The following is a 22,678-nucleotide window of genomic DNA, read 5'->3' as shown; positions in this document are numbered from 1 at the left end:
AGGTTTCGGATGACTTTCGGGTGACTGTAAAGGGAATCCGTTTTAAAAAACGGACAGTGGAATCAGCAAGAAACCTCGAAAGAGGCAGACTTTTGACTTCACTCGACCGAATTTCAGTGACAAAAGCTAATAAGGATGAAGACACAATACTCACAGTGAAGCTCACTAGTTGTGAAATTGAGGTTGGAAATGGAAGAAAGGTGTCACTGCTCAAATTTCGGAGAATGGATCACGGCGCTGGTTCACAGATTTGTGTCTGTGAATCCGCTTCCTCCAAGTGAATGCAGTATGTTTTGTCTAAAAAATCATAGCCCATCTTCAGTCAAGAATGCGTGATTCTTTCTATGCATGGCATTTCGCAATCAGCTGACTTGAGGAAAGGTGTGGCCAACAAACTGAGCGTTCGCTCAGAGTTCCTATTGATACCATGGGATTTACGTCATATGAACCGGAGTTAGAATTTCATCATTACATGATGCAGTTGATGTTTTATGACACAAGTAGGCGCATGGTTGGAATGCCTGCGCCGCGTAAATTTTTTAGAACGCTTTCCGAGACGCATTTTTATTCGCGGACTGGTACGAACGACTTGGTTAAGATGGAATACAAATGCACACCACATTCTTTGGCGAACCTGGAGGAAGCTTATCTGGAATGAGCAATACTTGCTTTTCAAGGCAGAAAAGCATATAAGGGCCACACTGCCAGTCAACACGTCGATTTGAATGTGTCGAATTGACAGCATATTTTCAAGCAAGCTGTTGTTGGGAATGTCCCCCTCAGCGGTCTGAGCTCCATTAGTTATCGTGTTATATCATCTTCGGACTACCTTCTGACGGATGCTGTTCCGAATTCTTCCTTTATTTACTACTGCGTCACTGTAGTAAAGCAGAACACCATCAGCTTACTCGGGGAGAGTTATGTGAGTGACCATGATTAAAAACACAATTTGGAATTTTTAGGAGTACTTTTTTATTCAATCGGATAAGCAAATCCTCACAGTGCTAGGCAGAACAAGGGCTACTCACTTTTGGTGAAGCGAAATGGAGCAGTTAATTGCCAAGTGCAAAAATATGGTTGATTTGCCGCTAAGTACTCCCTCCTCCTGGCGCCAAGTCAAATTAAACTCGGGTAAGCTAATTAATGAACCATGCGAATAAAATCTTTCACAATCTGAATGGAAAAATCGATGTTTTTCTGCGATTAGCGTAGTAAATAACAAAAGTTCCAACGCATTCAAGGTAACAGAGTCTGACGAATGTGCCTTAGATGAGCGGAGCTCAAAATATGTAAGAATTCTGGAAATCCTCTTGAGATGTTGGGCCTCCATGCTAGGAAAAATTAAGGCCGCATACTATTGGTTGCTGCAAGTAACCACTCCGAATTTATAGCCACTAGCGAATAAGGAAGTCTCATGGAATGCAGTATGAGCATCACTGTATACACCTGCCGGTTTTTGGGTTTGCGGAACCTCTTTGCAGGGGACCAGAAGCGTTTTATGAGGCACCTACATTTTCCCAGTTTAATACTTATACAGCAATCGTAAGTTAGAATGCAAAACTGATCTGTACAGACAGTTGAAATGAAAACTGGGGTTTTAGTCAAAAAGTGAAAGGACAATCACTCCTTACTAGAGCAGTCTCTTGATTCCCTTCAATAACATCTCAACTCACTAGCTGCCTGAATATCATTTGGTAAATGGGTCTGTTGTCGATAAAATGAACCTGTTCAAATTTTCATCCGCTACTATTCCCTAATTCTACCAACTATGCAGATGGAAATTCCTGCTTCCTATCTGTTTTACGGAGATGTCAATTTGCCATTCGGAGCACAGTACTTTAAAGTTCATTTGTGCGTAGACAACGATATTCTCTTAGTAGATATTTCTTGAAAGCAGAGGCCAAATTTTCATACTTCTGGCTTAATTTGAACGGAAAGTAATTTCCTGATAAGAGTTGCATGAGGTTGTGAGTTACGTAGCAACTGAAAGCAAGTCATCATTTGCATAAAATAAGGATGATATTTCAGTATAAAATTCTTGCACTTGTTATCAGTATAAGCATCACGATATAGGCGGAAATTCCTGATATGCGAATGTAGTACAGGAGGGTAATTAACCGAACAGAAGCTTTGTTGGAAGTATTAACTAGCAGGCATTGGAGACATTGGTAGTAGCTGGGTTTCGCATGTTTGTCCTATTGTGCAACGTACAGTGTGCTAGTTTGTTTGCCTAAAGGGACCACTGATATTGTATGAGGTTTTATTCGTGTTGGCTGTTGACCAGTTCGACTAGCATGGTGGTTAGCTTGTACACCTTTGCTTGAGAATCACCAACACACTGTCAGTGCACGAATCACAAAAGCGGAGAATCGGTAATCTGCCTGTTAATACAAAATCGATCGTGACAGAAGTAGCTTTTGGTAAATTGAGATATCAGGCGGAAAAAGACTAGTAATTTGGCTGAAAAAGCGAAGTTTCTCTTTTCCCTACTACTGTCGAACTTCTAGTTGTTAATTTGAAGTCCTTTTTGTTGCGAGTTTTTCACGTCATGTAGACCCATAAGTGGATGCATTCACTTAAATCCCAGGTATCACGTGACACCTACTGACCGACTGAGTTAAAAGTGCGTGTGTTTGAAAATGACCTACAAAACACCAGAAGCCTGAACTTGAGGAAACGAAGTAAACCCAGAATAGTTAAAAACCTCAGCAACAAATTTTCTTTGTTACGTGGTTGCGCTCTCTCCCCCTTCCTGTCTTCCTCAACGTTGATCCCACCCATGTATCTTGTCATTTTTCTATCGTGATCGCTCAAAGCCATCTTTGTTAGTTAATCCTCACGTTAAACTACAAGCCAGCTATGTCGGTTTTGTTCAGCTTCCTCACCGGACATCCTGTTGAGCATTCCAAGTAACGTCCGCCTCATGTAATCCGTTCCTTTCAAATTGCTTTGGAATAACTAATTAGCTCACGCACTATCATGAGCGAATCGCTTTGAAAGTGCGGATTAGTGGTGGATAACCGACAGATTGCGTGCAAACATCTTCACTTTCTTGGAATTTGTGCGTATGTGACTAATATTACTGACAACAATCGAAACCAAACAAACGGTTTGTTGTTAGAATTAGGTTTTGCGATGAATGTTACACGAACCGGGTTGACCAGACTGCTATACAAATCGGTTTGGTTGTCCAATCAGGCCAGGAATAGATTTGTTTCACCGTCTTCAACCAAGCTCCCTAAGATATTTTAGTATCTGTTTTTATGCCATTCATTCGGATTTGCACGGTATGCCTCTATACAGCATTACTATTTAGTTTCCCATCTCAGTTAAAATTGAAACTTTAAATGACTGACAAAGTCGCATTGTAATTGATATTGGATGTAATCAGCGTTTGGCTCTTATGGGGTTCACATCATATGGACATTACAAACGGTCCAGAAATCCAGATGCAACATAACGCGAGACAAGTGATGAGGGGAACGCCACTCAACTGAAGTCAACTGCTTTTAATGATGAGCACGGCTGTCCGCTAATTGAGAAACTGACGACAGATATGCAGTTGTGATGCGGAATCCAACTGTTTTATACACGCAACTCGTGAAAGAAGTCATTAACACGAGCTGTGGATGAACCGCTGTTGACAGAGCACCAAGATGTTCAGTCATTAATGCTTGATTTTCAGTTTAATACAGTCGTGGTAGTATGATCCGCATGCAAAATTTGGTAGGTCGAATAAATTCGTCAGTAGTTTGTAAGTTGGTGGTTGATCTTTTCGCTGAGATGGGTTTGGGCATGGTTAATTACGAAGTCTCCGTGCACGGTAGCGAATGTTTGCAAGCTTCTAGCCAGACTTGGTGAACAGACCATTTTCTCTCTGATCAACAGTAAATTCGGTGGTCTACCTATGGCAAAAAAGCATTCCGTTAATGTCAGCCTCCCCAAACAAAAGCACACACAAGTGCATGGCCGAAAGCATCGCAGAGTTTACTGCTCAACGATCGTAATTTGACTTCAACACAGATTATCAGTAATGAAATAGTCGGGTACTAAGAGATTAATCCATGTATCTATTCCAGTATTCCTAGACGCCGGCTTGACTGTGCCGGTGGAAGCAAATTAACGGCTACCTTGCGGAAGCTATTTCAATAAAAAGCACAAGCACGTCAATTGTACTTTCTTTCAAGACCTTTATTGTCCCGATGAGGAACGTCGGATCAGATGTAACGATGTCTTTTAATTGAGAAAACGGAAGAGGAGCTCCACAGATGGCTACTTCTTGAATCTTCAGTGTTACGAAATCAATAAGGTTATGAATAACAATCAGTAACTTAATATGGGTCGACTTGTATTACTGCGCGGTCGAATTTCGCAAAGCTCAGCCACACCAGCGCTTTCACAAAGGGTGCGACTCGACTGCTGGGCGTTGATAAGCAGACCAGTGGCCGTTCAATTTAACCTTTGATGTTTCACACTCTCCGGATCATCTGTCTGTTGACCTGTTTGCGTAGTTGGTGGCAATTTTTATCCTACTTCCGCTTTAGGTGATTTTGAATTTAAGTTATATGCTGCATCGGTTTAATAAGTAAGTTTCACCACAAGCAACGCGGCCCTAAGGGGCAAATTCCGGTAACTGTATAGTTCAGGAGCATAACAATCGCATTGTAGTGTCATAAATTTACTCCGTCAGGAGAAGTTCTCCCACGATGCAAATGAATCCACTTTAGCGTTGGGATGTGCTCTTTTGATAACGGCTATCAGTTCATACTATCATTTTTGACTCGTTCTCCAACCATTCAGCATTCATTTTAATAAATTTGATCCTAGATGATATCCCCATCGCGAACTTTACCAATATAAACCAAAACACTTACCGTTTGAGCACCATCGTTTTGACACTGCCGCGGCAGGCTCAGCGTGTGGTGGTTGTGGAAAGGTGCCACATCCTTCCCATCGTAGCGACTCTTTTCTTCAGATTTCCTTTGCTTGCGATATCGACCTGGAAGTTAACAGACAACTTAGATCAGTATTGTCCGAGAGTGCTATCAAAAGGGAAGAAACGCGACTTTTCAGGTTGGGACACAGTACATTTCGTAACACGGTTTGTTCAAGTCACCACTATGAACCTGAAGCTAATAAACATCCTGTTAGACTAATTCGAAGGTACAATCAAATTATTACAACGTGAAATAGTTGCAAACGCAAGGCTGCAGAACATGCTATGATGGCGGAAAGATATGCGACAATCTATCTCCCCATATATCACTAAATGGGAATCAACATTGGTGCCGGGGGATTTGTAATTTTCTGGACACTGAACACTTGTAGCAGCAGATTGCATTCGCCAAGTATGTTCATTGAACCCAGCAGCTTCTTGTTGCATTCCAATACGCTTACTTAATTCGTGAAGTGCTGCAAAATTCGTGGTCAGACATTGAAGATGGGGTGTCCCTTTCCAACATAAATAAAGCCTATATTGGTTCATTCACCGTGTTGGGTAAATGTTTTGAGTATCTGTTTTCAATCGACGACCTTGTCATTTGATTTGTAGCTCAGTGTAATAAATCCAGAGTTCTACATTGACTGCGGATGGTGATCGAAACAATTAGATGAATGGAAAGCAAGGTGTTGAAATACTCCAAAATATAGCATATAATATATGATTAATATGCATGATATATGATGATACGACATAACATATAATATAATATATTTTCCCTTGTTGCACCCATGTAATGCTTCGGCTCTGGGTTTTGAGGTCGCTGAACCGGTGTTGATGGATACCAATCGACCTTGAGTGTTCCCTTGGTATGCCAGTCTTCCCTCGTTTTCAGTGATTGCTTCCCAGTAGCCTATTATGGCATGGACATTTTGATTTCGACAGCAGAAAATGTCCGTCAAATTTCTGAGTCAAATGGAATGACACTTTGTTGGTAGGTGCTGTTGGGTTGTAGTACAGGGCCTAACGGTTGTGAGAGTATTTCAAATTAATCCCCGTTGTAGTTTCCTGAGCGCTACGCATACAGATCAGCTCGGACCACGGGTGATGTGCATATGGACATAAGTCAAGACCTTACCGTAGACGATGCCATTAGGTGTTTTAACTACGAATTCAACTGTGCGCTCGCGTAGGCACTCGAATCATGAATCAATTCCACGAGGGTTGAAGGCTCTGAAGACGCCAAGCTAAGGGAAACAGTTACAACTAGAATATCTGAGTAGTTGTCGGGGGGATTCTTCCTTCCTGACACAGGGGAATATTTCGACTGAAATTACAACTTGCTTTATTAACCTGTCTACAACCAGGCTGCTCACAAATAAGCTATAACTTAGAGGGTGTCACAAACTCCCAACATGCTTTTGTATGTTGATTCCAGGCAGGCGTCGCCACAGTAATTTTCAAAGAAAGGGCGAACGATTACATTAGTCCCAACAGACTAGATTAACAAAGCTGTTCGTTCTTTTGACTGAGTTTCAGTCTGCCAAGAATGGATTCAAACAGTCTAAACAATGCATGGATCAATAGCATACGGAACAATCAAGCAAGACCGATGCACAAACGCGCAACTATTGTGCACGCAGTGAAGTTGTGGATAACCGATATTCTTCGCTGTCTCAACATGGAGTCGTCAGACGTTAAGCGAGCCCATCCAGGTCCAGAGAATACACGCATAACCAGACAAAACTGAGCGGACAGAAGATCATCCCAAATTTTGTGAGCGTACAAACCAAGTGTAGAGCTGACTATTTCACAATAAAATAAAACGTTTCTTATGTAGATGTGATCAATCCCGAAGGTGATCAATCATACAAGGACTTGCGTCTTCAGGAGAATCTTCCAGTGGATATAGAAGGATGAGATGACTTGAAATTGTTGGTCACAGTGTCTGACCGCTCCAGACTAAGTGATGAGATTCAACAAAAATGAGAATGTTCCCATGTCTCGATTTTCGGAACTTTTGCAAATAACACTCGGCAAAAGTAGGAACCAATATCTTGGTACTTACCAGGTCTTGCAAGAGGACAAAGCCTTGCCAAACAAGACTTTCTGCCCATTCACTAGGGAATAAAGAGTTGTCTGAATTCGTTAGACCAAAAGCAACATTATAAACCAAACGTCCTTTTTTCCTGGTTACTGGAAGCAACCATGTGCTACACTTCATCAAATTTGCGAGGAAATCTACAACTAATTCTTGCTCACAAGGCGACGACAGATTCAACCGGGTTTCAGATGAGTCTCCCATCAAAACCAAATAAGTAGGCAAATCGGTGTAGTTCGCTAATCGTGTGTTTAACCTTCATCGGTATCTTAGAATTACAGAGGGGTACAGAAATCTTCAACCACTCGGCTAGTAGTCTGGACGTCTGAACTTTGGCCATGGGGTCATCAGCGATTTGATTTACTCCAAAACTTCATGGAGTTCCTTGAGATGCGCAATGTGGAGTAAGGATGAAGCAACTGCAAATGCTTCTAGCATAGACTGCCTTCATTTGCAGGACGGAACCTCAGGTAAAGGGAAAAAGCGATCACAGATATTTAAATAAGAATTTTGATTGCTACGACCCGGTCATCATCAAGCTAACAATGCACTTAAAAATGATAACGAGACACAGAATTTTTGCAGAACAAAATTACTTTTGTTATATTACAGGTCCAGTCGGCAACATTAGGAAAGGTTTGCCATGTGAAATTCTTCCCAAATAGTAGAACTCTTGGAAGTTTCTTATTATCAACATGACCGATTTTTCATGAGCTGACCATGTTACTCCTTACTGCGGCTTCTTGGTGAATCTTCAACCCATACCTTGAACAACAAACGGAACTGTGAAAAGCCCCTAACGTAGGCCAAGTCATGTTTACTGATGCCTAATCAGGAGATGACTAGGATGTCTATCTTCTCACAACTCAACAACAACTCATTTAAAACAGCACCTGTGCGTCACAGCAAAATAGTAAGGTGAGGGAAACTTCGCCTTCTGTAATTCTGTTTGAAGCAGAGCACAAACAGGATCTTACCAGACGCGGTTACATGTGACGCCAGTGAAGCTCGTCTAAGTGCGATGACTGCACCCAGTAGCAGAAGGCACAGTAGAATGGAGACTGCAACCAAAATTGTTACAATGATGACCGCGCTGCCCCTATGTTCCATTCTCCGATCCCGCGACGCCTGCCTACCTTGGGCCATGACACCATGCTGTCGTATATCGGGACTCCACGCAGGATTTTTGTCTGAGACCTGATCCTCAGTTATGCGACGTTGATGTTCTGGTACATTGTTAAATGGATTCGTTGGAACTTGGATGTCACTCTTCAAATGAACTGAAGGTTCAACGTTGTCGCTCAGTCTGCCAGGTTCCTCCCGGATTACATGCATGCGTACGGTAAACCGGCGTCTCAGGACTTTTGATGAATCACTAGGCCGATCACTGACAGTAATGCGTAGGTTGCTCTGTCCTACGGGCGGAGCGCTATCACTTATCTGACAAATGAGTGTGTTTGCTAGGCGGAATTCAAAGTAGGGATTAGGTTCCATAACAACGTCAACTTCGCCATTTGACTGGTCATCTGCGTCGGCAAAGTAATATGGAAATTCTACACATGGACTACGCTGTATTTTGATATTTGTGTTGAAAGTGATATCAGCAATAGTTGATAAGCTGTCTGTTGTGGAAGACTGCCGGTCTGATCCGCGAGCAAGCATAACGGGCGCATTGTCATTTTCGTCCTCTACCTCCACCGTCACACTGGCCTCATCGTACAGTTTGCTGTTATTCATAGTGCTATGAACCCGGATGGAATCTCGAAGAGTTTGCTGCATCGGACTTGGAAACTCGTTTCTCGCAATGACCACGAATGGGATTTGTTGGATTTCTTCACGATCGAGGACCTTGCGCGTGCGAATGACACCAGTATGCCTTTAGAATATGGGAGGATGGACACCGATTATGAAAGGTGTATTTTGTGAGCAGATTTGCTGCAAGATATTATAGCATATTTTCATGGGCGAATGAAGCTTATTGTTATTCCCACTTATAGCTACAAAAAAACTGGTATAACTAGCTTAAACACAACATCAGCAGAAAGACTGCTGTTGGAAAATCAAAGACACGTGGATGCGTTCGAAGCTATTTCTAACGCTAAATTCATACCGCTGGTGTCTTCTGTGAGGGATAACCGTGTACAAGTTGGACCGAGGCACATTCCGGAAATCAACTGAAATCACTGTGGCATAATGTATCTGTATCACCTCTGATCCACAGCATGAGGCGAGTGGGCCCTTGCGGACATATGTCTGGTTTGTGATCAAGTGCCACACACAGGTCCCATCTACCAACATTTTAGCTCACTCTTAACCGTCCTGTCTTTACTGCTATTTCTCTACAGTCAAATAACTCAATTGAATCATTTCTTTACAATTCGGTGTCAAAAGATGTGCACTTAAGCGTTTCCGGGGGATCACTATGACGTTGTCATTTTCTGATGAAAATCTCGTGAGCACATACTTTGTCAATCGCCCTAGCAAAATCGGATGCCAGATCTGCCTGCTCTTGGGAGTATTTGTAACTGAGTCCTGTTCCTTGACTAAAGGATATAATCCAACTCAAAAAATGAGTATCTTTACTCTCAACCGGATGACTTTAATAACGTTATCCTCAACATGGTTCTCATCTCTCTCTCATCCCACACAAATCGAAACGGCCCAGAATGGTTACTACTACACCATAAAATCGAGTGTGTCCAAGGTTTGACCATTTGCTTTGAGGTAAAAGTGAACGTTTTAATCTCGGAAAAAGTGTTTTCACCCGAGGCAAAAAATGTACCGGTGGTCTGATCAGCCTATTCATTTCATACAAAGCGGGCGGTACGTGTTTGATCGTAGAACTCACTGGACCTGAACGGCTACCAGGCTGTTTCTCACTTTGTAAAAGGTGTTTTCATGTATCCCGTATGCTGTTCGCTTCAGCGTTTGGAAGAATTTATAACTTTACAACCGAATGGAATGTGGAACTCGTCGAGTTGACGACACTAACTGAATAATGGCCTTTGTCACAACATCAGTGACGGACGGGTTTTTAATAACTGGGTGTATAATGTTTGTTAAGTATTTTACCCCACGAAACTCTCGAATCACATTTCCGATAGCAGATTTATTATCAGGGCCCACAGATTCGCTGAGATGATCGACAGCCACAAGACGTCCTGAAAATGCATTCTTTAACTTCATACTGATCAGTGGTGGTGATCAGTTACTGCTGACAACGGTCACCCCCAGGTGGTCGAAATCATGAGTAACACAGAATCTCTGCGATTTTCTTTGGTTTTCCACCAATAATAAACCCAAACAGATGCTATACATCGCACAATCTATTTGACCCCATTCTTACTGATACAGTGCGGATATTCATGAAGTCTCTCACGCAGGCTCAAAACCCTCAAAACACACTTCCAACTGCCTCTATGCATTTTTCTCCTGTGTAGGACCGGATAAACACTCAAGGAACATCTTGATGAATAATACTGTCATTCCCAGCACCGATATCACCATTTGGAACGCAGTGGTGCTTGTCTAGAACTGGAAGTGGATACGGCATCCTTCTCAACCATTCAGATTAGTCACGAAGAAACTGGACCTTACCGTGGTGTGGCGGTTTGTGTACCTCGGTGACTCATTGAGCTATACTGGGGAGTGTCCACACGGTGCTCACAGAGTCTCTCATTCCAGGTTGGTACATCGGTAGAGGTCCGACGAACACAGTCTCCTGGCCATCCAGGTTGGGGGTTGGAGCATGTATGGCGACGTGAAAAAATAGTAGTGTACTTACATTTCCAGCCAAACACCGCTGCCTTGCGGCTAGGCTTTTGAGCCAAAGGCATTGGTTGAGGACCCTAATCGTCCTCTTGTCTAGGTGTGGGCGCCCTGGCAGTATCCCAGCCCTCGTGTACCCAGTACGGCAGTGAAGCATCAGTGCCAACAATGATGTTGCTGTCTTTGATGATGATGATGATTCAGAATAGTTCGCTGGAAATGCATGCTTTATTGCATTATTTTTACCACGATAAATATGCTTTATCTGACAGCTAGCACATGCCACGTTTTTAGTCCGGTTAATCTTGTTATCTATTGGGAGGCGGCGTTCCTCGCATATTCACATGGGTTCATCGAAAATCCAACAGAATGCAGCACACTCTAGGGCTTCATCGACTGATAGTGAGGAATATCTCAATCGAGTGACATTTGTATGTGGGTTTGAGAGGTATAAGAATCCCAATTGAGCAGCCCTTTTGGTGGGCTGAACCAGATGTCTGTTGGTAAACGGTCGATGCCCATCTTCCTTCAGATTTTGGCGTACATCGCGCCCACTTCTTTGAAGTGAAACTGCTGTATTACCGATACGTGCTCCTGATCTCGTCATCGTTCTTGTTTGAAATAGAACGTCCTGGAACACCACCACGTTGCCAAAGGCTCCACAAAACAGCCCGTGTATTTTGAATATTAAAGTTGCTTCATAGGCACGGATATGACTCAGAAAGAAGAAATTTGCACTCCAAAGTTCATACGACTTTGGGCATTCATTCATTTTCCCACTCATAAATGTGTCTGAAATCGACTTTTTTCCATCCTTTTTGTATCAGTGTGATAGCGCTGCAGATAGACATGAATGATGAAGTGAAACCCAAGTGATACTCATACATCTTTAGCCCCAGGTGGCGAACCTCAAGGTTATTGAATTTTAACTACTTAGTTGCTTGAATCTGACAGTTTTGTTACACCTATCGACTGTGCTGTTGATCCACTCATGTGTCCGGCAGCATTCGAATGTGCACCGGTCCATCAGCTCTGTTTGAAGACTAATCATTAGGGGATGCTGGCGGACATTCTGGTAGCTCATGCTGTGTAAATGATGTCATCGCGCTCGGTGATGAGGCGTCACCCACCAACTATCGCAGGATAGCGATCAAAAGCATAACAATAATATATTTCTTTGTTCACTAATTTTTTAAACAAAAATTTTCAGCTTCCTGTGTTACCCATTCGCTTTTGGCCACGAAAGTGCTGTTGGTTCGAAGCAACCTAATGAGTAGTACATTACAAAGATATGCACGTATCGCGATGTCGCGAATATCGTAGTGACTGAAAAATGAGGCGGCCTGGTTCAGCATATTCAGTTGCCTTAGAACATCACAAACGAGAAATTCAGCTGAATTCAAGGTGAGCCTCTCGAAAAAACCAAATTAGTTTGCAAATGAGTGTACATTCGCTAATTTCGTGCAATGTGGTTTCAAGTAGAACATAAGGTTGACGGAAATTCAGGGATTACACCTACCTGATGAGCCCCAAAAAGGGCGAAACAGGTCGTGGGCTGTCGACGGATTTTCAGCAACCTTATGAGTAGTACATTACAAAAATGTACATGTTGAAAAATGTTTAAGAACGCTTAACAAAATTTCACAGTTTTTAATAAGTCGGTTGGCGAAAATAAAGCAGAGCCTTCATACCGTTTTTTAGTCATTCATTGCATCGTAATTCGCGTGCAGGTGGTTAGTCGTAAGCAAATTAATGTGATTTAAAAATAGAAAATCTAACTTGAGCCGACAACTCGAAGTGAAAGCATTTGCCAGTGAGTTACTCAGAGTGGGTTAAGTGAAGCGGAATCACGGTACTTAGCTGGAGTGCTACTTAAATGTGTGGTGTACTTAACTGGTGTTTGAGTAGTAAGTTTAGCGACAACGGTTTATCGTTTTTCATGTGGTAGTACTGGTGAGTAAACAGCAACGGAACTGACGCTTAGGCGCCTCTTTCTTCCATGCTGTCATATTACTCCAGCCACATCACGTTTTTCAAGCAATCTTGTTTTAGTTTGTGACATTTTGTGGCGCCCATTTGAACGATCACTTCATGGATCAATGGGAATTGGAGTGTTCAGTAATCAGAAAAACTGTCCAAACGTTATATCTTGCTGCGATTGACAGAGTTTTCGTGCAACACGCCGCCAAGATTCACTGAACTAGAAAGCATCGAACTACTTGTGTTTGCATGATTGGTTACTTCAATGGTTCTCGCATGCAAAGCTTTCACAAGAAAACGACGAACGTCCTACTCGTAGAGCGAGTCAGCTAAAAACGCCAGAAATGTCGACAAATATAGTTTTTGAGGCTAAGTTTACTCGTGCAATTTTTCATAGACTACGAACTCTAAAAATTGCTTTTTACGAAATTCAACGCAGTTGGGTGTGCTTCTCTCAGGAATCCCATTATTGGTCACTGTATTGAAATATAAGACCTTGTGACCTTGTTCATCGAAAAAGTTGTAATCATACGCATGTATAGGTTGAAAGACTGACCTAAAAAGAAGGACAGTGGTGATGGGAGGTCTGTGCAAGTCTTTAACTACACTGGATTAAGTGGACTCAGAAGTAACATTGATTTATGTCTGCTTTTTTTCAGTTGTGGACTAAATGTTCTACCGTAAGCCTAGTACCAATCGCATCATTTGGGTTACAGAGCCGGCCAGCTCATGCATGGGAATACTTACGACTCGATGAAGAGCATTTGAGAAGCGTTGATATTGACTATATCACGGAGTTCATACACTGTTCGACGATTTTCCGGGGATACATCAGCGTCTGTAGTATGTATTTGCCCAACGCGCGAGTGACGCGGTAAGTTTTCTTTCACTTTGAATACATAATGTCGTTTTTCCATTACTGGTGGATTGTCATTCTCATCACGAACCTACAGTGAAGTTTAAGGCAAAGGGACACATGAGGTTCAAAAACACAAGTATTCAATTAAAGTGATTAAAAGAATTGCAAAGGCGCATGAATATGACTGAAGCGTTTTGTTTCATCACTAAATGTAAGTATATAGCCGTTGTTGAGGGAGGACACGAGTACACAAGTTCCTCAGACCCTAGTTTCGTTAACAAGATGTCGCTTCCTTAACAATTCCGTAGGACTGTGGCTACGGTCAGACATCTAGTACACGCAATCATCTGGATTCGGTCACTTGTTACCACAGCAACCGAATGTTGTCTGTTCTCTTATCTTTGCAAACCAAAGTTCGTTCCCAAAAATCCACACCTCATGAGCTCTTATTTTAAGACAGTAGTCGAAAATTGCATCGATATGGGCTCTGTTTGCTGTGTTCTTTGTATAGGTGAAGCATGACATTCAGTTCAGCGAAAGCGCTTCGAAAGTGTGCAAAGAAAACCCAATGCACAGGTTTGTATTTGGAGTCACGCGAACATAGATGCTTCCGGTTCAGTTAGCTCGGTTAAACCCTTTTACCATAGCAACCTTAAAACTGGAGATAGAGCTGGAACTTCCTGAATAGATTGCTGATGGATACGTTGCAAACAATGGTAGGAAAATTTGAGCTCGAATGTTGTTTACGTTAAATAGATGCGTCACATGACCTGGAAAAGTTTTTGTTTCCCTTGCGAGTTCCTTATTGAAACTCTGATGTTGAAAGTATCTGGTAAGCTTTGAAATGGGCGGCAGTGCAGAAACGAAGAGAATTACATCCTGGCGTTGAACTAAATGAAATGAATTGAATCATGTTCCCTCACAGAAGCACACTAATTGCATAAATATATTTAGTCGCACCAACAAGCGCGAATTTACCACGAAATTGTTTCCTTAAACTCGCGTTAAACTCGCATTCGGCAACATACAGAATAAGTTGGGAGTTGAATTTACTTACATTGCACAACTTGAATCGAAGCCAGATACTAAGTTAGTACAGGCTCCACCTCTGAAATGTAAACGCCATAGTAAGGGTAGTTCTGAGAGCAAAGTGGTCGATTCCCGCCATAAACGATTTTCCGACAACGCAGCAGGATCCTGAACTGCTTCTCAAAGTGTAACATCATCCATACATTTGGTGAACCAAAGCAAATATATACAATGAGATAAACCCGAAGAAAGGGCCTCAAACAAAGCAGCAAAAATGTTTTACAAGGTAGTCGTTGGCTTGTTCGCTGAGCTGGGCAATTTGGTTGGAACCAAATTGCCCAGCTCAGGGAACAAGCCAACGACCATCTAGGCTACCTGAGCTACCGACATTCTCCTCTATAGTTTTACAAGGTAGTTATGCTTTTGAATAGGAAGTTTTTTCTGATCGCGTTCAAATCAACTACATTTTGACGGTAATAAGGTGACAAATCTGCCCGCAGGCAAAGTGGCATAGAAGAAGCAGGGCAACACGCTACCGACATCTCCTCTATAGTTTTACAAGGTAGTTATGCTTTTGAATAGGAAGTTTTTTCTGATCGCGTTCAAATCAACTACATTTTGACGGTAATAAGGTGACAAATCTGCCCGCAGGCAAAGTGGCATAGAAGAAGCAGGGCAACACGGGAAGTTGCCAGGTCCACTCGTTGAAATTGGCACGAGGGGCGGAAAAATTCTAAGTTGGTCTTGCTACAACCGTTATGCCATCGGTTCAGTCAACACTGTACCACAACGGCCGACCCAGATTGACCACAAAACACTGCGAGTAACTTATGTAGACCCAAATGAGAAATCTGAGCGAATATGCGATGCCTTATCGTTTTGAAGATGGGGCAGACTGATATCCTCACAGGTCTCGTGACGCTTGCACTTAAGGGCTTGCCCAGGCGTCGGACCACCACTTCGCACAGCGTAGGAGCCGAAAGTTACCTTTGCCTGGGTCGGTAAAACGTGCGTCATCCACATGACTCTTGGATTCCATACATTCGATCGGAGGTCATTGGGTCATCAGGTCATCCGTCAGCTGGTGTAGGTTGCTTGTCGCCGGATCTATTCGCTCCAGTCTATTAAAGCGTATCCCACAACATCCTACCTCTAACCTGATATCTAACACTTCACCATACGATTTTGCAACCAGAAAGTACCTTGTAATCCTGGCTGAGTTGGAGAAATGAGCACCTCTCGCCCATGCAAGTGGACCACAAGTATAGGGGGTAGCATACATTACCGTAGGGCATGGTAACCGGAGAAGTGAGTTGTATTTGGCTTGGGTGCAGTAATCCAGCTGACGGTGTGTGAACATATCGCCTGACTCTCTGGAAACCAGCCATGGTTATTCGCTCACACCAAGTAAGTCGCTTATTTGCAGAATTACTGAAGTAAACAAAGTAGTATGTGTTGACCAAGTTCAACTTGCCATATCCGATTTCCTAACAGACACGCGATACAAGGCTGTCTGTGGGTTCATTTGGTCCACTAGACAAACTGTTGATGAATTTTTCCCTCACTGGCTTGTAAGATTACTTGGTTGGTATTGCAGAGGATGCAGGGAGTCCACAGTTGCTGGAAGAAGAGCTTTGAGAGGGTATCCAGCAGCATGTTTTGAAACGAGAGAGACCTGGACTGTCCAATGGTCTAGTGGGAAGTCCTCCCAATTAAGTGTTGAATGTTTCCCTATGAAATCTGGAATACCATTCCCCAAATACGTAAGGAGTTGTGTCACTTCAAAGAGAATTGCTTATGTAGAAAAATCGCCAGGCCGTATTCTAGTGTTGAAATCGAAAAGCCTTCCTTTTTTCAGAAGGACCAAGTATACTTGATGGGTGCAGTTATCTATGATGTTCGTACCAAAATGTGACTGGGGTACACACTAAATACTAGATACTGTATTCCAGATTATGGTCTCATTACGCAGCTACAGTGAAACTATTGTTCGGATTCCCTTGTTGACGATCCATTTAAAATCAACCTGTGAAAAGTCTGGAAGGCAGGAAGACTACTGAAGGCAGATTAAAAGTGACGCTTTCTCATAAGTTGGCCGTTTTTTCTTACGAAAATCTCTGTGCCTGCTTGTTAGAAACAATAGGCGAGAAAAATTAGTGCCGATAATTTCGCGTATCCGAAGAAACGAACTCCATCCGACCATGCCCTGTCGGCACTGAGCGTATATTCTCAAAAGGCATGCTTGCTGTAAAAGATACACTGTGGTGGGGCTGCCGATTCTTGGATGACCAATAACGAATGTTGTCGGTCACACCAGTAGTGACTTTAGTGTCATATGACTGTGTAATGTGTTTTCATAGGTAGTATCGACGCTCATCATTCAGGTCGCTTTCGAACGGATCATGTCAAACCACACAGCGGCGTTATCCAAACACTGACACTACTTCGTCTTTTTGGTGTGCAGTATGACCTTAAGCTATTTCGGGAAATGGGGAGTTGTTTTCCAGGTTGCTCGGCATCTCAGTCTAAATTCTGATCGTTTTCCCACTTGAACCGAAATCTGAATCCCAAAACTGTTAGATGCTTCAAAAGTGGGAGGAGACTTCCACTTACGGACTGTTTCAGATAGTAGGAATTTCTTCAGGTCATGTTAATATGAGAATCCGAGTTTTTAAGTTAGAAATACTACTACTGGAGATCCTAATTTAATGCTAATGTCGAGGAAAGTGGAAGTTGTTGCAAAAATACGGTAAATCAGCAAAATAGCTTCAATCATTCTCATTTGCATTACAAAGCACGAAGAAATTGCCGGTGCAAACTTTGATTTCGTGGTGGAAAGATTGAGAAAAGTAACATGTTGCTAGAAATCTGAACCCGATTCAAGTGAGCAATCTTATCATTCAGCCCTGTGAAATATATTTAAGCAAGGAATATTATTCAGAGAACGTCATATGCTTTCACATAAACTTGATAATTTTGGTAAGTTTGGAGTTCCAGTTTTTTCACCCAGTCATTTGTCACTAGGTCTCAGTCATCCCACCATCAGAGCCCAGACAAGTACATCATTTTTCGCTTCAACTAGCCATTGCATTCCCCAGACAAATGTTACCAAGTAACTGAAAACTGTAATTAAATGTTGCAAAGAGCACCAAACGTGTTTCTCTACAAAACTGTTCATTTGTCGTCCGATGTGTAGGCTCTCTTGCTTGAGTAACACTTGGAAACTACACACAGTCAAAGCTCCAAATAAAGAAATTCATCGACGGAAGGAACAAGCCTACTGAGAAGGCGAATTCAATGATTCTCTGTCAATGTTCCCCCTTTGTAACGCACATAATCTCGGATTTGCCGTACGCTGTGACCCGATAGGCCGCAAATCTTTACAAGGATTCACTTTTTGTGGTTGAGTTTCCACAAATCGTCACCGAATTCAGATCCTCATATGTCACACTCGTAAATACTTGACAAAGGGTTTCTGAATTTTAGAATTATGAGCCGTTACATTTTTATTGGTTTGGGAAGTTCCATAGACCTTTCATCTATCCCACTCGGGATTCTGCTGAATTGATGTGGCAAGCAAATTCCGGATAGAAAATAAACCGTCTATTGCTCTGTACCTGATCCCGTATGACAAAAATGGCCCTTCGCGACTTTTGTCTCTATGTAAGTTGCCTCTCTGAGAGCATATAGAAATGAACCGAATTCCAGACCTTTTGTGTTAACTTCATTGCACTGCGCGCAGGTACGATGCTGTCTTAGTCGTCGATAGATTGGGTCGCTCAGCTTAGGCTTCCAGGTCCGCCTACCACTGCCAGCAATACCCGTCAGCAAACTGAGGTCAACTGGCAGGAACGTCTCCAAAATTTTCTATAGAGGAAAATGTCGGTAGGTCAGGTAATGTAGATGGTCGTTGGCTTGTTCGCTGAGCTGGGAAATTTGATTGCAAACGTTTCATCACCAACCGAGGTGACATCATCAGTGCGTTATTGGGTTAGTGGCACAACCACTAACCCACCGCTACGCACAACTATGCTCCCCAATAACACACTGATGATGTCACCTCGATTGGTGATGGAACGTTTGCAATCGAATTGTCCAGTTCAGCGAACAAGCTAACGACCATATACCTTGAATTGTTATTCCGGTTGGCGGTAAGTGCAAATTCCTTGCAAAATACGATATTTCTAATGGTGTTGAAGTAATGACGAGTGCAAATCAGAGGTTACAAACGTTGGTTTTGGAAGAAAACCTTGAAACTACTGGTGTTTCTTTCGAGGTCTTTTGTTGTTTATTCTCTAAACAAATTCCATTTGATTGGAATTGCATCAAGCGTTTCCACGGCGACACCATTCAAACTAGTTCTTAAAAATCGCCAGCCCAACTGTTCCTGGAACAATTTACCTGTTGATGTTGATTTAGGTAACCAGAAATTTAAAACTGTAAGTAAGGATCACTTGGCATGGTCGTGGTGGCCAGACGATCTTATGTCGTGGAAACTGTGGCCGACCGGAGAGCTTGGTGGATATTTTGCAATCCTGTTGGATCACGCATGACGCAAGATGTGCTCGTCATAATCGGGTTGCAAGGGAACTTGCAAAACGTCTTCGTCGAATGGGATACACCGTCTTCGAGGATTTGAGAGCACCTATTTCGAAGTCCTTCATCAAACCTGACCTAAGCGATATTCGAGATCGCCGAGCAACTGTAATGGACGTCAGCGTAGTCTCCGGTGGGCACTGAGTGACTGTGTGAAATGAGAAGAAGCAGAAATATGGTGTTGATAGGTATACGCTTGCCATAATCTCAGCCCTACGAGCAATCGGTTGTGATGTCGACATTTTGCTCCACCAACCGATGATCATCTCTTATCGTGGGATCTGCTTTCCTCACTCCGCTAAGGCTGTCATTGAACTGGGACTTCCTGAAGTCACGGTCAGTGACTTGTGTTTGCTTGTCATCGTGGGCTCTCTACGTACTTATGACACTTTTATGCGTGGCACACGGCGTTGAATGTACATTTTTGTCATTTAATCTCACACCAGACCCAGTATGACGAGCACTTTGTGCCTGGTGTGCCAGTCTTGACTGTGCTAGCGCCTACCGCGCCTTCAAGAGCATTCACTATTGCCTGTCCTTTCTTCGGTTGTTGTTTTCCCATATCAAACTTTTTGCATACGTTCGGATTCATCTCATCAGACTGGAACTGTTGTTGACATGACTCCGAAGGAGGCGTTTCTTTTCTGTCATATCCTCCTGTTACCCTTTCGCATTTGTTGGTTGCATTCATTTTTTATGTTTGTGACCATGCTCTTCAAAAATAAATGATAACTGTATCCGTCAGGCGAACGACGGTCAGCCGGAGATGTACTATGTTGCTTGCTTAATGTCACACCGGTAACGTCTGCATGTGTAGATACTATAACTGGAGTTTTATGTAACCTAAGTTGAATTTTCAGGGAGCACATTTGCGAGGGTATCACAAGAAAGTGATGAAACAATAGACGTTAACAAATATCTGTCACTGAACAATTTTTACGAGTGGCTCGGGCCCAAGTTTGATGAGCAGAGTAATAAATCCCCTAGTAAGCGACCNGGGTTAATGAGGTGAATTTGTGTCACCTTTCCTTCCTATATTCTTCACTTCCGTTAACTTGATACTTAGGACTTGCATTTTGAGCTAGGATTCTTGCTAATAACTGATGACTCCGCATATATTCTTTTGCTGCTATCCAGTTAGACAACTAGCTACCTGAACAAACTAGTCATCGCAATCCATCAGCGATTAGCTTACCTAACTCGGTTGTTCAGTGAGGGACTTAATTTTGACAAACATTACTTCCCGAGCATGCATTCTGAGGTAACTGGCCACTGAGGCTGAAGGCATCAGCGTCATGGCAACCATACCCTCATATCCTGTACAAAAAGGACAGGGATCCTTCCTTCGCCCAGGAACTTTCCAAACCGGGCTTGCCTTCTATTACTGGAAACAGTACGTCTGCAGCGACACATGTGTTGTCGCCAGAGTAGCAACAAAACTGATAGCTCCATATTTCGTACTTTAAGAACAAAGTGCCTGTGGCTCACACCCGGTCGACCTTCCCCGCCTATGAGGAAAAATGACAGCCACGGTAGCTAAGGTGCACAAGGGCTTCATTATTCCAACTGCGCAGCATGCAACGACAAATACGCCGTTCTTACAGCTGCTGTTGCTGTTGCTGTTGCTGATGCTGATGATGACCATGCAATAGGTGCAGACGCCTCCAAAGTACCAATCGCTAATGAGGTGCATGAAATCCAGCAACAAAATATTAAATAGGCACTTAGATTTAACAGAATCGCTTGGCACAGCCTCGTAATCTATGAACGGATTGCTTTGCGCCAGTGATCCAAGAAGCGGCTACCTTCCATGTGCTTTCACCATCAGGGATTTGGCGACAAAAACGGAAGACAAAAAGACAGCAGAAAATGGCACATTCTTCTGTAGAATATGTTTCACGGAGAGCTTTAAGATACTGGAAGTACTTGGTAAGTTCAAGGTCTGTTGAATGGTGTTTCATTGTATTCGGTTACAAAAAGCTCGAAAACATCGGCTTGTCAGTAAAATCGATTCGCTTACTTTCCTTTAGCAGTTACAGGGACGTTCAGGGACCCCATTATTTTAAACAGCTGGTCACCCAGTGTCTCTTGATTTCGATTTCTTGTGGGGGGGGGACTATTGGTTCCTCATGTTGCGTGTGGAAATGATGCAGGATGTTCATAAGGACAGTCCTTAACAAATGCTATGAACGGCAGCACTTGTCAGTGAACAAAACCTATTGGTTCGTTGCGTGTGGAAATGATGCAGGATGTTCATAAGGACAGTCCTTAACAAATGCTATGAACGGCAGCACTTGTCAGTGAACAAAACGCATGGGTCCTTGAATAAGAAAAGACAATCCCTTCATTCACATCCTATTTCGGTCGGCATAAATTTTGTCGTATGTCAAGGATTCTAGTGTACCGTCAGTTCATGGTGTCCAAGACCCCGTCAGTTAAACAAAGGATTTGTCATCACCTATCCCATTCAAGGTTTACTATTGGATTTGTATGCAGGACAGGGTGATAAACTAAAATCCAGGAGTGAAATAAAAGTCTTATTATCAAGAAGTTTGCTAAATTCCCCGGGACAGTCTAGTTCTGGAGGCTCATCAGACGAGTACAGTCTTCGAGGGTGCAAATGAGTGTATTCGAGTTTTTTGAGTCCAATTTGGGTTCAACTGGAATATGAGGCTGACGGAGCCTAGGGGAATGTGGCTGCCTGATAAGTCCCAAGAAAGGCGAAACCGATAGTGGGCCCTCAAAGAGTTTTCAGGAAATCTAAGCGTAGTGTGTTCCGTCGAGAAAATGTACTACGAGAACTCGAATAATCTGCAACTGAAGCATGATGTGGTCTGAGTTCAGCATGCAGTTGGGGAGTATAAAAAGATAATTATCTGGCGTCCAGGTTAGTCTCCTGCTCAAACCGAATTAGTTTGCGAGTAGGTGTACTTTGCGAAACGTCTTGTTGCGCTTCACACGAACGCAGAAAGACTTGGTCAGTAGGGGGACAGTAAAGGACATTACCGCGATATTTCTGTTTCTCCCAACCGCGGAGTGTTTTTTCAAGCTAATGGAATTCGGGCCTTGAAATGTCCTCCACCGTGACCTTAATCACTGTGGATTCTTTCTTCTCCGTCCATGAAGTTTCATGAAGAAAACAGTATGCTTTTATCACAGAATCAGCGTAGAAATTCAGCCAACTGACGATTCTTTTAAAAACAGTTTCATGTCCAAATATAAATTTCTTGTCTTGAAGGTTGCGCTTGAAGAGCTAAGGACGAATTGCTCACGTTTCGTAACATGTATCTTCTGCCTTCCTCAGTTAACTCCTGGTGATAACTCTAGAAGTCTGGTGCTGAATGGATAACAGTTTGAACTAAAGTACTAAAACCAAGGTTTTGAAAATACCATGTAGATTTTACAC

General features: G+C 42.8%; 1 protein-coding gene across 1 annotated transcript in view; it reads right to left on the bottom strand.

Annotated features, from left to right (window-relative positions):
- Positions 1–22,678, bottom strand: part of T265_04853 (hypothetical protein) — a gene marked incomplete at both ends in the record, with an annotated part of 28,657 nt that overhangs the window by 1,898 nt on the left and 4,081 nt on the right. Inside the window, 5 exons of the mRNA XM_009169707.1 lie at positions 4,875–4,999; positions 8,018–8,916; positions 10,638–10,888; positions 12,328–12,385; positions 13,536–13,735. Coding sequence (XP_009167971.1) covers positions 4,875–4,999; positions 8,018–8,916; positions 10,638–10,888; positions 12,328–12,385; positions 13,536–13,735 — 1,533 coding nt within the window. The remainder of the gene's footprint in view (positions 1–4,874; positions 5,000–8,017; positions 8,917–10,637; positions 10,889–12,327; positions 12,386–13,535; positions 13,736–22,678) is intronic.

Source organism: Opisthorchis viverrini (assembly GCF_000715545.1).
Source record: "Opisthorchis viverrini unplaced genomic scaffold opera_v5_84, whole genome shotgun sequence".
NCBI lineage: Eukaryota > Metazoa > Platyhelminthes > Trematoda > Opisthorchiida > Opisthorchiidae > Opisthorchis > Opisthorchis viverrini.
The sequence above is the reverse complement of the archived record's forward strand: the minus strand, read 5'-3'. Positions and strand labels throughout refer to the sequence as shown.